At 40.2% G+C, this 15,066-nt stretch overlaps 1 protein-coding gene across 1 annotated transcript in view; it reads right to left on the bottom strand.

Annotated features, from left to right (window-relative positions):
* Window positions 1-15,066, bottom strand: part of VMP1 (vacuole membrane protein 1) — a 131,565-nt gene that overhangs the window by 84,574 nt on the left and 31,925 nt on the right. The window contains exon 6 of the mRNA XM_056556667.1: window positions 11,372-11,482. Within this exon, the coding sequence (XP_056412642.1) occupies window positions 11,372-11,482 (111 nt within the window). The remainder of the gene's footprint in view (window positions 1-11,371; window positions 11,483-15,066) is intronic.

Genomic DNA, 15,066 nt, shown 5'->3' with positions numbered 1-15,066 from the left:
CCTTTCAATGAGTACATGCCCACACAAAAGGAGACTGATGAGGGCCGTTGGTCACTTGCTCTTGCATTAGGGAAGTTAGTCCTTATCCCGCCATTCAATGCTATTTAGACTGAGCAGTGGTACATTTTGTAGCTAACTTTTTTCTGTAAATGATGCACTGCCTGTATATGTGAAACGATAGCTGATGACTAATATGATAAAAGAGGAAGACCAGCAGCATTTCAGTAGTCATATCATATCTAGATATAGATTTCAGGTCTTCAAGGAGAAAAAGAGATGCTTTGTTATACCAATAAAAATGTGATGAAATATTTATTTTTCCCTCCATTTCCCTACAAAAACCTCTACTCTCCATCAAGTATTAAGAATAGGAAATAACTATCCAACCAATTAGCTTGACAATTTCAATGCAGAAGGGAGGGCTTGTCTTTCATTGAAGGATTATTAATAGATACTTAGGCCAAGTACAATGGCAAATCACTTTGGGGGATCCCCTCCTTTTTTAATCATAAGAAAGTTTGGATCTTTGCTCAAGAAAACATCCCCTTATTCTTAGTAATGATAAAAAAGTGACCAGAAAAAAAAAGTGTTTTTTTGCCTCTAAAAAATGAAATACAAACTCTACAAAATGTTAACTTTAACACACAAGACACTGCTTGTAGTTCTGGATTCAAAACAACACTATTACTATTGCTGCTGTATATTTTCCTTCATGTTGATGCTTTATAAGGTATGCTCAGGGCAGCCCTACCATGTGCCCCACAGGCACTCGCTAATGGGGAATCTAAGACTTGGGACAAGGGGGGGGGGGGGGGGGAAGACACTAATATCAGCTTGGGGGGAGGGGGTAAGAAACTAGACACTAGAAATCCCTATCCATCCCTATGCAAGCACCAATCCAGATAAGAGTTCTCCCAATATATAAAATGTTATTGAACACAAAGGCCGGGGGTCGCGTAACTAGTTAGCATGGAGGAGTCTCGTTCGTTATCGGAATTAACCAGACAAATCGCTCCACCAACTAAGAACAGCCATGCACCACCACCCACAGAATCGAGAAAGAGCTATCAATCTGTCAATCCTTTCCGTGTCCAGCTGTGTGAGGTTTCCAGAGTCCATGCTAACTAGTTACGCGATCCCCGGCCTGTGTGTGAAATAAATTTTACTATATTTTGTAATATTTGGTGGTGTACACATTGGTATAATTGTCAGCTTTTTCTTTCTTGTTGTTTTGCAGTAAAGAAGCTGGACCTGCAACAGTCAGTTGGTCGCAAAGGCAGTTTCATTTTAGAAAGGTGGTGAAACAACCCATTAAACAAAGTAAAAGATCTTTAAACCTAAGCTTAAAGCACAAGTCTACTGAATTTTAGCCTCCTGAACTGATTATTATTATTATTATTACTGTTATTATCAGTAACGGTGACAAAATAAACTGTGTGTATAGATCGATAGACAGATAGTCATTACATTACTTAACTCTGTAGACCAAATCTGTTCTAGACCAGATTTCTCTGTAATGGATATTTCCACTATTTACTGTATATTTTGATCTCTATATAGAGAGAGTCACGCCATAGAAAACATTCACTGCAACCTTGGCTGGGTTTTCCACTGTATTTAGTGGTTCATTTAACGATCCTGTAAGCAAAGCAGTGACACTTGAACTGGGTTATTTTGACTAAATGACTCATTTAGGAGCTAGGAAAATAATTTTCTTTACCATGACACAAACATTACTGATCAGGAAATGTGACTGGGAAGGAAAAGCATAACGAAAAGAAAAGGTCATCAATAATATATATATAGCCATTAGACGAGAGTCATTTTAAATAAAACTATAATCTCAGACAATTTAATTGTACAAAATAAAAATATATTGGATGCAGATGAGGTAGAGCTTATTCCCATATTGTGTGGATACTTTTGTCTGAAGACACATTGGTGAGATTTATCAAAGCTGTCTATGTCCCACATCAATAGAGACCAAGCTACAAGGGGTTAGGCTGGTCTATTCTGCGCCTTATTTATCAAAAGGTGCACGGCTCTTGATAAATTCTGTGCACAGACTTCGGGATCTATGGTTTAGACTGTATTTAAACCTGCTCCAGCATGGTCTGACATTTCGGCATACTTTCAGCCGATGCGACTTGTCGCTGAAAAGTCGCTTTTGATAAATTCAGCACCAATGCATTTTTCCCGTCTAAAATAGACAAGAATGCATCATGTTCTAAAAATCCTCTAAAGCAAAAGTCGCAGAAAAGTCGCACATATTTAGACTGCGACTTTCTGTGCGACAAATTTAGACAGGAAAAACCAGTCTAAATCCTTTGATAAATCTCCCCCACTGACTTTCTATTCCAATCCTAGTGTAACTGATTTACTCATGTTTGTCACATACACAAACTAGACAGAAAGCATATAAAATCCCTCTCCCCCCCCAAAAAAAAACTACAAACTTTGTTTCCCTTTGACCAAAACAGATGTTTCATCCATTATGATGATTCACAATGGGCTCTATAATGAGAAAATGCTCTTATGTCAATGTGGGATGTTCTTCAGTAATGCAGTTATTCATCATGTAATATGGTACTATAGTGATGAAATCAGGCAGGAAAGTACCTAATTGTGCTGGCGTATTAATATCCTTGATTTCTTGCAAGTTCTAACATCTTAAGGTAGAGTTTAAACCACAAATTTACTTCTTATATTATTCATTCTTGTGTTCTGTCGATTAGCTTAAAGCGTACCAGTCAGATCCAACAAATTTTTTTTTATTTATTTATCACTCAGTACCTAATCCTGACCATGCACATCTAATTTTTATGTGCTGTCAGTTTACTTGTCATCGGCTTTATTCACCTTGCTTTGTAGCACAGTGCTGCTGGAATTTTAAAATACTATTGTTTAAAATGTGTGCAGCATCACTGAGCCAGATCTTATTTTTGGGAGTCCTCAAGATACATAGTTAAAAGGTAAGCAGAGATAAACATACAAAAAACTATTTCATTATAATTATTATCATTAATAATAATAATGATAAGTAGCCTAAAACTTAGACAACTGATTTGGTATATGGGTCAGTATTTATTTTAATAAGTTTGATAACACAGTATAATATACCTGATATAAGCTTAGGGGAGAAGAAAGACACTAATCCAGATAAAGGTGGTCCGAACCTTACAGTGCAATTACAACCTTGGTGCAGTGGTAGGATACACTTTTATGGTAAATCTCTATTTATTAAAGTTTTATAAACACTCAAAAAGTACAAAACAGCATCGTCTACGACAAACAATCAGACATACTCAATGTCATAACCTGACACAAGGCACTCAGGATATAACCCTATCGGAGAGTAACTAGGGAAGGTAACAATAGAAGAAGAAAATAAAAAGAAAGAAAGGAAGGAAGGAAACAGAGAGCACATAGGAAAGAAGGGAAGAGAAACAGAGGACCCAACACAGAACCAGACAAACACAGGAGTACAAAAAGACAAACACACCGACAAGACATACGGGGAGGGGGGGCGTAAAGGGCACGGGACAGGTAAGGAAGGAAAGTGAGGAAGATTAAGAAAGCCAACGGGAAAATTCCGGGGAGTCTCTAAAAGAGTCCCACGAGAACCAGGTAGCAGTAAAGCTATCCACCCTGTCAGAGTCAGTAGAGACCATTTCCTCCATTCTCCTAACACGGTTCAAGACTTCCACAAATTCCACTCTAGACGGAGTAACAGGAGACTTCCAGTGGCGAGGGATAAGCCTTACCACACTCAGGAAGTGTCGCAGCAACCCCTTCTTGGCTCTAGGAATGGAGCATGGGTAATGGGAAATAAGTGCACAGGCTGGTGAAACAGATAGGGAGGTAGAACAGACCCTATTGTAGAGGTCAAATACAGCTGTCCAGAAAGGAGCAATAAGAGGGCAGTAGGATACACGTTAAAAACTCCCTGCAAAATCATAGACCCCTGCTAAAACAAGCACTCTATAGAGATCCAGGAGTTTTAAAAGGTGTATCCTGAAGCCACATCAACATTGTGGTTACACATTAAAGCGAATCTATGAAATGGGTAATAGCACTTGTTACAGTGATCACAATGGTACTTTCATTATGTTTTTTTTTGCACAGTTTCTAAAATCTTAATAACGCTATGCCCCAAGTGCACCCTGTTCCTGCCCGCTTATTCTTATTCTTTTAAATATTTAAAGGCCTCCCCTGCAGTAACATAGCTCAATTCTGCCCAGAAACCTTGCACTTGCGCAGTTAAACGGCCATGTTGAAAAGGTTACTGCAAACGCAAGGTTTCCAAGTGGGATTCAGCTATGTAACTGCAGGGGAGGCCTATAATTATGCACCAAAGACCACATTTTGCCTATTGCTATTAATACATTTTCAACAACGGCACAACAATGATATTGATCAGTGTAACAAGCACTATTACCTGCTGATAGATGCCCTTTAAGACTCCCTATTATGTCCATGAAATAGTGGAATACATTATCAGCCGCTTTTTCTTCCCAAAACATCAAAGACACTATTATTGATATCAGTTTAGTACCGATAAATTTATAATAAGCAGAGAAGGGATCTGTCATTGTCAGATGTAAAACAGCACTGCACTGCCCTCTAGTGTTTCAATGAGGTTACTACATTATGACTCAAAAATGAAATGTTTTCAGATCTTCAGTTCCTCTTCCAAGTTCCGAAATGTTTACAAGGTGTGGCCAAAACAGAATCCCTGACTTTACAGTAAAAGTGATCAAATTCATACAGCTAGCAAATTCTGATCCGGGAAAGGAACAAGTGAATAAACCACATTAAAATAATAGAACAGGGAAACGTGTATAAGAAAATTTTAATGGAAATAAATACAAATGAAGTTTCCAATGGCACCTCATTAAAAATCTGAGGAGTCAGAGAAGAGAGAAAAAATTGAATATTTTTTTCAGGAGAGATAGTCTGTGTGCAATTTGGATATGTGCAATGTGTGTATGGGTAAAAGTACATAGGGTACTTACAGTAAATCTTACCCTTACATTTCCCTGCAGCTAAGATTTACAGGGTATGTCCAGCCACAGCATTTAACAGCTATAAGAGCAAATATTGGGAGTTTCTAAAGCCAATTTAGAAGTGTTCAGCTGATCCCTGGCTAGACTTCAGTACAATAAAGGGTTCTGTTTCTAAAAGTCTAGGCTTATGCATTTTTCAGGCATTGCCTTATTTATTGACATCAGTATAATATATTAAGGAGGATGCATTAACAAGATTCCTTGCTTGTTACATAATAAAATGATCTGAGCTTCATGTTCATTCAGCAGCAGTACCAAAAAATACCACAGGGTGGCAGAGTTGTAATAAATTAACAAGTTATTTTATCTAGGTGCCAGCTGAGGCTTTTCAGTGACTATTCCAGCATGTAGACGGGATCGTAGTATGGAATTATAGCATATAAACATCAGTTTTATTTACAGGTCATAACTGAACATCTGAAGATCTACTGTTTGAATCGGTAGATGGTTCTGTTAAAGGCAGTGTGCATGTGCGCGTGTGTACCTCTAACCGATACTTATGTATACAAATCCAGAAAAATAATGGACTAAAAATAAACATGGGGAAACAAATACAAAAATATATATAGTATATACAGTCATGGCTGTAAATGTTGGCACCCCGGGAATTTTTCTAGAAAATGATTTATCACAGAAAAGGATTGCAGTAACACATGTTTGGCTATACACATGTTTATTCCCTTTGTGTGTATTGGAACTAAACCAAAAAAAAGGGAGGAAAAAAAAAAAGCAAATTGGACATTGGCCCTCATTTACTAAGAAAATCGGGTTGTAAGTCTATCTTGCTTTCTTACCCGACTGCTTTTTTCCCCTGGTATTTATTACTATGTCGCATCCTGTTTGTCGCATGTGGGTTTTGTTGGTTTTGGTTTCCAACTCCTCTGAGCTGTCGGGGAAAAAATCCACAACAATACAACAAATTCGGGTTGGAAACCTTAATAAATACGTGGGAAAGCTCAGAAATGTCGGGTAACGCCCCTTTTTCGGGTTTGGGAGAATCCACATCGGGTCCGTCGGGAAAAAATGTCGCATGGTGTCGCAGACTGGCGCACGATGTCTGCGACATGGCGCAGACAAAGATGCGACAAAAAAAACGGACAAAAGAGGTCGGGTTTAGAATAGTAAATGAGGGCCATAATGTCACACCAAACTCCAAAAATGGGCTGGACAAAATGATTGTCACCCTTTCAAAATTGTGGGAAAATACGATTGTTTCATGCATGTGATGCTCTTTTAAACTCACCTGGGGCAAGTAACAGGTGTGGGCAATATAAAAATCACACCTAAAAGCAGATAAAAAGGAGAGAAGTTCACTTAATCTTTGCATTGGATGTCTGTGTGCCACACAAGCATGGACAACAGAAAGAGGAGAAGAGAACAGTCTAAGGAATTGAGAACCAAAATTGTGTTAAAATATCAACAATCCCAAGGTTACAAGTCCATCTCCAGAGATCTAGATTTGCCTTTGTCCAGAGTGCGCATTATTATCAAGAAGTTTGCAACCCATAGCACTGTAACTAATCTCCCTGGGCGTGGACGGAAGAGAAAAATTGATGAAAGGTGTCAACGCAGAATAGTCTGGATGGTGGATAAGCAGCCCCAAACAAGTTCCAAGGATATTCAAGCTGTCCTGCAGGCTCAGGGAGCATCAGTGTCAGCAGTGAGACTGTGGAATTCTCTCCCGGAGGAGGTGGTCATGGGGAACTTTGTAAAAGAATTTAAAAAGGGGTCTGGATGCATTTTTGGAGAGTAAGAACATTGCTGGTTATGTAAATTAGAATTATAAGGACAGAACGTTGATCCAGGGATTTATTCTGACTGCCATATTTGGAGTCGGGAAGGAATTTTTTTGCCATCCTCTGGATTAACTCAGTAGGGACTCATTAGGGATATAGGTTGAACTAGATGGACTCTGGTCTTTTTTCAACCTTATGAACTATGTTACCTATGTATCCGTCGACATTTAAATGAAATGAAACTATGGCAGGAGACCCAGGAAGACCCCACTGCTGACACAGAGAGATTAAAAAGCAAGACTACATTTTGCCAAAATGAACTTGAGTAAGCCAAAATCCTTCTGGGAAAACCTCTTGTGGACAGATGAGACCAAGATAGAGCTTTTTGGTAAAGCACATCATACTACTGTTTACCGAAAACAGAATAAGGCCTATAAAGAAAAGCACACAGTACCTACAGTGAAATATGGTGGAGGTTCAATGATGCTTTGGGGTTGTTTTGCTGCCTCTGGCACTGGGTGCCTTGAATGTGTGTAAGGCATCATGAATTCTAGGGATTACCAACAGATTTTGGGTCGCTCTGTACAGCCCAGTGTCAGAAAGCTGGGTTTGCATCAGAGATCTTGGGTCTTCCGCAGGACAATGACCCCAAACATATGTCAAAAAGAATCCAGAAATGGATGGCAACAAAGCGCTGGAGAGTTCTGAAATGGCCAGCAATGAGTGCAGATCTAAATTCCATTGAACACCTGCGCAGAGATCTTAAAATTGCTGTTGGGAAAAGGCGCCCTTCCAATAAGAGAGACCTGGAGCAGTTTGCAAAGGAAGAGTGGTCGTACATTCCAACTGAGAGGTGTAAGAAGCTTATTGATAGTTATAGGAAGCGACTGATTTCAGTAATTTTTTTCCAAAGGGTGTACAACCAAATATTAAATTAAAGGGAACCAATCATCAGATTTTACCCTATATAATGCTTGGTAAAGCGTTATATAGGGTAAAATTGTTGTCCTCACCATCCCTGGGGGACGCTCCTGCATCCAGGGATGGTGAAGATATGAAGTTATAAACTAGTCACCGCCGCAATTAGTCCCCGGGCGGGGAGCTCTTCTCACCTACTCCCGTTCTTCGGCTGGCAGCGACGCCCCTCCGCTTGATTGATGGGCAGCGTCATTGTTCTGCTCACTGAACAGACAAAGCAGAGCGATGATGCTGCCCATCAATCAAGCGGAGGGGGCGTCGCTGCCAGCCGAATAACGGGAGTAGGTAAGAAGAGCTCCCCGCCCAGGTGACTACTTACGGCGGCGGCGACTAGTTTATAACTTCATATCTTCACCATCCCTGGGGGCAGGAGCCTCCCCCGGGAATGGTGAAAATAAAGATTTTACCCTATATAACGCTTTGCCAAGCGTTATATAGGGTAAAATCTGATGATTGGTTCCTTTTAAGGATGCCAATAATTTTGTCCAGCCTATTTTTGAAGTTTGGTGTGACATTATGTCCAATTTGCTTTTTTTTCCTCCCTTTGGTTTAGTTCCAATACACACAAAGGGAATAAACGTGTATAGCAAAACATGTGTTACTGCAATCCTTTTCTGTGAGAAATTCTTATAACGTATGTTATGCTAAATATAGAAGGTCTAGAATATAATTCAATGGATGACTTTAGTCCATTGTATTAACAGACCTTAATGATTAAAAATATATGTGACTACAATAAGACATGTCAGAATTTAGCCTATGTGATCTCTCACTGCTTCCATGTCTAACAAGAGTGGATTATTAATAGTTTATTCAGCAGGAAATCTTTATGATGCAATAGGACTGACATAGCTCCACTGGGAGTCACCTCCAAGCTGCCAGGCAGTGAGCTGATATTTTCTGGAGGTCCAGTTAATTTTAAAACACTATTAAACTCAAACCAATTTTATTATGTTTCACCAGTCAGATTCGTAGATGTGCAAGACTCTTTGAAGACTGACAAAAAACAGCTGCATGTGAATGTACTTTTACAAGATGATCACTAGTGAGTACAAAAATAAGAAATCTCTTAACTTGATAAAACTTCACTGTAAATACTCGAGTATAAGCAGAGTTTTTCAGCATGATTTTTTTGTGCTGAAAACACCCCCCTCGGCTTATACTCGAGTGAACTCTCCATCTGTCAATCCCTTCTCAGTGGTCTTCAACCTGCGGACCTCCAGATGATGCAAAACTACAACTCCCAGCATGCCCAAACAGCCATCGGCTGTCCGGGCATGCTGGGAGTTGTAGTTTTGAAACCTCTGGAGGTCCGCAGGATGAAGACCACTGCGGCCTTCGTCATCATCCAGACCCCCCTTTAATTTTCTACTCCCCTTCCCCCTACTCACCTTCCCCCGGTGAAAATGGACAGCCCGGAACGACTAACCCTTCCCACCGGATGGTCCCTGCAGCATAGATGGCCCAGACCAGCTCACCCTTCCTTCCCTCCGAGGGAAGGTGAGTAGAAAATTAAAGGGGGGTCTGGATGATGACGAAGGCGGCAGTGGTCTTCAACCTGCGGACATCCAGAGGTTTCAAAACTACAACTCCCAGCATGCCTGGACAGCCGATGACTGTCCGGGCATGCTGGGAGTTGTAGTTTTGCAACATCTGGAAGTCCTCAGGTTGAAGACCACTGATGAAGGCATTGACAGGCGGTGATAATGAAAGGGAGAGGGATGATGACGAGGGTCTGGATGATGAAGGGGGGGATGATGACGGGGATCTGGATGATGACATGGGGGGATGATTTATTTCCCACCCTAGGCTTATAGTCGAGTCAATAACTTTTCCTGGGTTTTTGGGGTAAAATTGGGGACCTCGGCTTATATTCGGGTCGGCTTATACTCAAGTATATACGGTAATAGAAGTAGTGCAATAGATTAGTAAATAAAGTCTACTTTTACAAATTTACATTTTTTTTTTTTTTTTACTTTTTAGCAATAAGTTTCTTTTCACTCCATCAACAATGCCCTAAAGTTACATTTAGCTGCACGTTTTAGGTGATCTCTTATCAAAATCCTATGTACTTCCTACCAAAGTTATGTACCATTATCTTGTTTTTTGTATTTTTTTGGATGGTGGGAACATAAGGGAAAATAAAAAGATAAAAAACAACTGAGCACAGACCTGAAACTTTTTCAGGTGGTAGTTGAATGGTCAAATGACTAATATAGTCATGATAAATGCATCATTATTACATCTTAAAAAGCATTTTAGTTTATGTAAGTAAAATATTTAATTTGGCACTTTTACACCCGAACTTTAAAAAAATCTTAAAGAGGTTGGTCACACCATTAAGTATGACATTTATTGTACAGATTATAACAATGAACAATATTTGCCATATACATGAAGTTAAAAAAAATTATCCATTCAGAGGTAGTGTAGAGATTAAATACTACGGTAAAACACTTCCTTTGTCATAGAACTCTGACCTTATCACTTAATAGAATAAGTCCTTTATTCTTAACTATGGTACCTGATCTGGGGCCTTCCCCAGGTACATCTAGAGTGGACCTAGCAATAGACTGAATCTTTTGATATCTCAACAACCAGATCTATACTGTCTAAAATACTGTCATGTGGTCTTGATAATATGTAATGACCTATGTTTACCACTTTACCTACATGTATTCTTCTTTTCTGTCAAAGACATACATGTTAAAAACTCTTTATTAAATAAACAAACAATTACAAAAAAAAAAAAAAAAGATCAAGCGATTTATGACATTTACTTAAATGATATGTTATGGCGCCACCTGGGAGGACACAGATGACAAATCTCTCTCCTCAATTCAGGTCTCCGCGCAGAGTACCAAGTGTACCAAAGAGAACTTTCTGCTGGTCAGGTAAGGAGCAGAGCCTCTGCAGTAGTAAGGCAGTATACAGTAGTTGACAAAACTGCTGCTTGCAGACAGAACTATACTGTCAGCTGCCAGAAGAGGAAGGAGACTTAACTTTGTCCAGAGCCTGCACCCAGCTACTCAGATTAGCAGCAGCATCAGGGGGGATGCAATGCTAGAATTGCTTTAAATAACTTTAAGACAACTGTAAGGCCTTGCTCACATCACCGCTGTTCTCCACTTGAGGAAAATCAAAATGACGGAAGTTGGGGGCGGGGAAAACACTGCAAGTCTGGAATTTTTCTCCACTCAACTCCCCTAAAATGATTGATACCTGAAGGACCCCAAACAAAGTCAATTCCCATTGTGCCCCAACCCGTTTAGGGTCCGTCAGGTGCAAAAAAAAGAGCCTAATGGACCCAGAACAGGGAAGAGCACAGTGATGTGAATTTAGCCTTAACAGTCTTCAGAAAATTTGAATGAAAAAGAGTTAAGGGATAACACTTAATACTATAATATAAAATGTCAAAACAGCAAACTGTGTGCTAATAGTGCACATATGCCATATGCTTACCTCTTTTTATACATATTTCCAAATATGCAAGTTTTCCCTGCATAGCATGGGGAAATTCAATTTTTTTGTGGGCTTGTACATTGCAAGAATAAACAAATATTAAAATAAAAACATACATGTATTACTTACCAAATATAGAAGGAAGGTGTGTAGACCTGTTCCAAGACCCACAGAGGACAGAATGCCTAAGCCTACCCAGTAGGCACACCATAAAAATTTCTTTTCAACATACTGTACATACTGCAAGAGAAAGACATCTGTAAGTATTTCAGCAATTTCACCAATTTGTGATATTTGTTTCAAGCATAAACTTTACAAAATTAAATAAAATGATAAAATAGAAAATCACTATAATAAATGGACTGAATTAGTTATTTTTACATATAGATGAAAAAGGAGTCAAACTGACTGTTAATAGTGTTGTTATCTGCCATAGCTTTTCTATTTACTTAATGTAAAAAAAAAAAAAAAAAAAAAAAAAAAAAAAAAGAAAGGATTAAGTCTAGTTTGCAGCACTAAAGCTTCACTGATGGCTTCACTTTTTCCATCCAAGTGTGAACAGGTTTTATAGGTAGAAATACAAACCACAGTACTACATATGGGCATTTAGCATGAGATGCAGAAGAAAACATGAAGCAACTAAAATCAGGTACAAACTGTAAACTACAATGCATTCAGAACATTGGCCTTGTGCTGAAATAAAATTCTACACTCAGTACCCTATAATGACAAAGTGAAAGAAGAATTTTAGATTTTCTGCAAACTAATTCAAAAGGGAAAACTAAAATTTCACATGGACATAAATGTTCAGACAATCGGCTGTGACACTAAAAATTTTGCTCTGGGGGGAACCATTTCTCTTGCTCATCTTTGAGATGTTTGGACACCTTGATTTAGTTGATTTGACAGGTTATATAGACAGGGATGCACCTTTCCATATCATGTCACAGCTGACAATGCATATCAGAGCAAAAACCAATCCATGAGCAGGAAAAAAACTGCCTGTAAAGCTCAGAGGCATGGTTGTGTGGAGCAACATATCTGTAAGAAGAAACCATAAATAATTCTGCTGCACTGAAAGTTCAAAGAGCACAGTAGTCTTTATAATTCTTCAATGAAAGAAGTTTGGAACAACCAGGACTCTTCCTAGAGATGGCTGCTGCATTAAAATAATTGGGGCAAATGGGCCATGGTAAGAGACACGATATGGAACCCAATGGTCACTATGGCTGAGCTCCAGAGATGTTGTGTGCGGATTTGAGAAACTTTCAAAAGGTCAACCATCAATGTAGCACTTCATAACCTGGGTTTTTTGGCAGAGTGGTCAGAAAAACACATGAAAGCCTTATGCTGTTAGCAAAAAGGCACTAAAGGACTCCGACTGTGAGAAACAGATTTTTTGTCTGGCCTAAATTCTAAGCGTCATGTCTGGAGGAAACCAGGCACTTTTTACCACCTGTCCAATACAGAAAAGCATGGTGGAGGCAGCATCATGCTGTGTGGGTGTTTTTCAGCAGCTGGATCTGGGAGCCTGGCCAGGGTTGAGGGAAAGCTGTATGGAGCAAAGCACAGAGATTTACTTAATGAGAACCTGATCCAGAGTGCTATGGACCTAAGAATGGACCAAAGTTTCACCTTCCAATAAGACAATGACCCTAAGTACACAGCCAAAACACAGAAGTGGCTTAGGGGCAACTCTGTGAATGTCCTTAAAACGGCTGTCCACTGATGGTCCCCTTCCTACCAGAAAGAGCTTGAGAAGATCTGTAGAAAAGAATGGCAGAAAATCCCCAAATCTAGCTGTGTAAGCCTTGCAGCATCATAATCTAGAAGACTGGAGGATGTAATCACTGCATAAAGGGCATTAACCAAGTAAAGGGTCTGAATACTTATGTCAATGTAATAGGTTAGTTTTCCATTTTAACAGATATGCAAAAAATTCAATTTTTTTTCATATTCTCATTATGGGGTATTGAATGCAGATTGATGGGGGAAAAACCTACATTTTGTTGATTTTAGTACACGGTTGCATCACAACAAAATGTGAAAAAAATAAAAGGGTCTGAAGACTTTCTGAATGCACTCTATGTTACAGATAGTAAAGTGAGGCTACTCAACATATATAGGCCTAGTGCCCATATACACTGCTCAAAAAATAAAGGGAACACTTAAAAAACAGTAACTCCAAGTCAATCACACTTCTGTGAAATCACACTGTCCACTCAGGAAGCAACACTGATTGACAATCAATTTCACATGCTGTTGTGCAATTAGCAAGACCCCCCAATAAAGGAGTGGTTACTCAGGTGGTCACCACAAACCTCTTCTCAGTTCCTATGCTTCCTGGCTGATATTTTGGTCACTTTTGAATGCTGGCGGCGCTTTCACTCTAGTGGTAGTGTGAGACGGAGTCTACAACCCACACAAGTGGCTCAGGTAGTGCAGCTCCTCCAGGATGGCACATCAATGCGAGCTGTGGCAAGATGGTTTGCTGTGTCGGTCAGCGTAGTGTCCAGAGCATGGAGGCGCTACCAGGAGACAGGCCAATACATCAGGAGACGTGGAGGAGGCCGTAGGATCGCAACCTCTGCCTTTGTGCAAGGAGGAGCACTGCCAGAGCCCTGCAAAATGACCTCCAGCAGGCCACAAATGTGCATGTGTCCACTCAAACGGTCAGAAACAGACTCCAAAAGGGTGGTATGAGGGCCCGACGTCCACAGGTGGGGGTTGTGCTTACAGCCTAACACCGTGCAGGACGTTTGGCACTTGCCAGAGAACACCAAGATTGGCAAGTTCGCCACTGGCACCCTTTGCTCTTCACAGATGAAAGCAGGTTCACAGTGAGCACGTGACAGAGTCTGGAGATGCCGTGGAGAACGTTCTGCTGCCTGCAACATCCTCTAGCTTGACCGATTTGGCGGTGGGTCAGTAATGGTGTGGGGTGGCATTTCTTTTGGGGGGCCAGAGGTGCTTGCCAGAGTAGCCTGACTGCCATTAGGCACAGAGATGAGATCCTCAGACCCCTTGTGAGACCATATGCTGGTGCGGTTGGCCCTGGGTTCCTCCTTATGCAAAACAATGCTAGACCTCATGTGGCTAGAGTGTGTCAGAGTGTGTGCAAGAGGAAGGCATTGATGCTATGGACTTGTACGCCCATTCCCCAGACCTAAATCCGATTGAGCACATCTGGGACATCCATGTCTCGCTGCACCACAGACTGTTTAGGAGTTGGCGGATGCTTTAGTCCAGGTCTGGGAGGACTTCCCTCAGGAGACCATCCGCCACCTCATCAGGAGCATGCCCAGGCATTGTAGGGAGGTCCCACACACTACTGAGCCTAATTTTGACTTGTTTTAAAGGACATTACATCAAAGTTGGATCTCCCAGTAGTGTGGTTTTCCACTTTGATTTTGAGTGTGACTCCATATCCAGACCTCCATGGGTTGATCAATTTGATTTCCATTGATCATTTTTGTGTGAACTTGTTGTCAGCACATTCAACTATGTAAACACGAAAGTATTTCATACGATTAGTTCATTCATTCAGATCTAGGATGTGTTATCTTAGTGTTCCCTTCATTTTTTTGAGCAGTATATGTCTGTCTTAGGCTGGGGTCAAACCACATATTTGCAATACAGTTCCCGTATCAAGTTTTTGATTAAAAAAATGGATTCCTCAAAACCTAACTCAACTGTATCAAAACGTGTGTACAAATTTTAATCCGTACACGGTTGAAAACCGTGTATGGTTTGAAAAATTATGTCCAGTTGCATCCGTTTTTAACTTTTGATTCCATTATTAATAAAGTTTCACTACGGTTCTG

The sequence above is a fragment of the Hyla sarda genome, chromosome 2, assembly GCF_029499605.1.
Source record: "Hyla sarda isolate aHylSar1 chromosome 2, aHylSar1.hap1, whole genome shotgun sequence".
Lineage (NCBI taxonomy): Eukaryota > Metazoa > Chordata > Amphibia > Anura > Hylidae > Hyla > Hyla sarda.
Note: the sequence above shows the minus strand (reverse complement) of the source record. Positions and strands in the feature narration are given on the sequence as shown.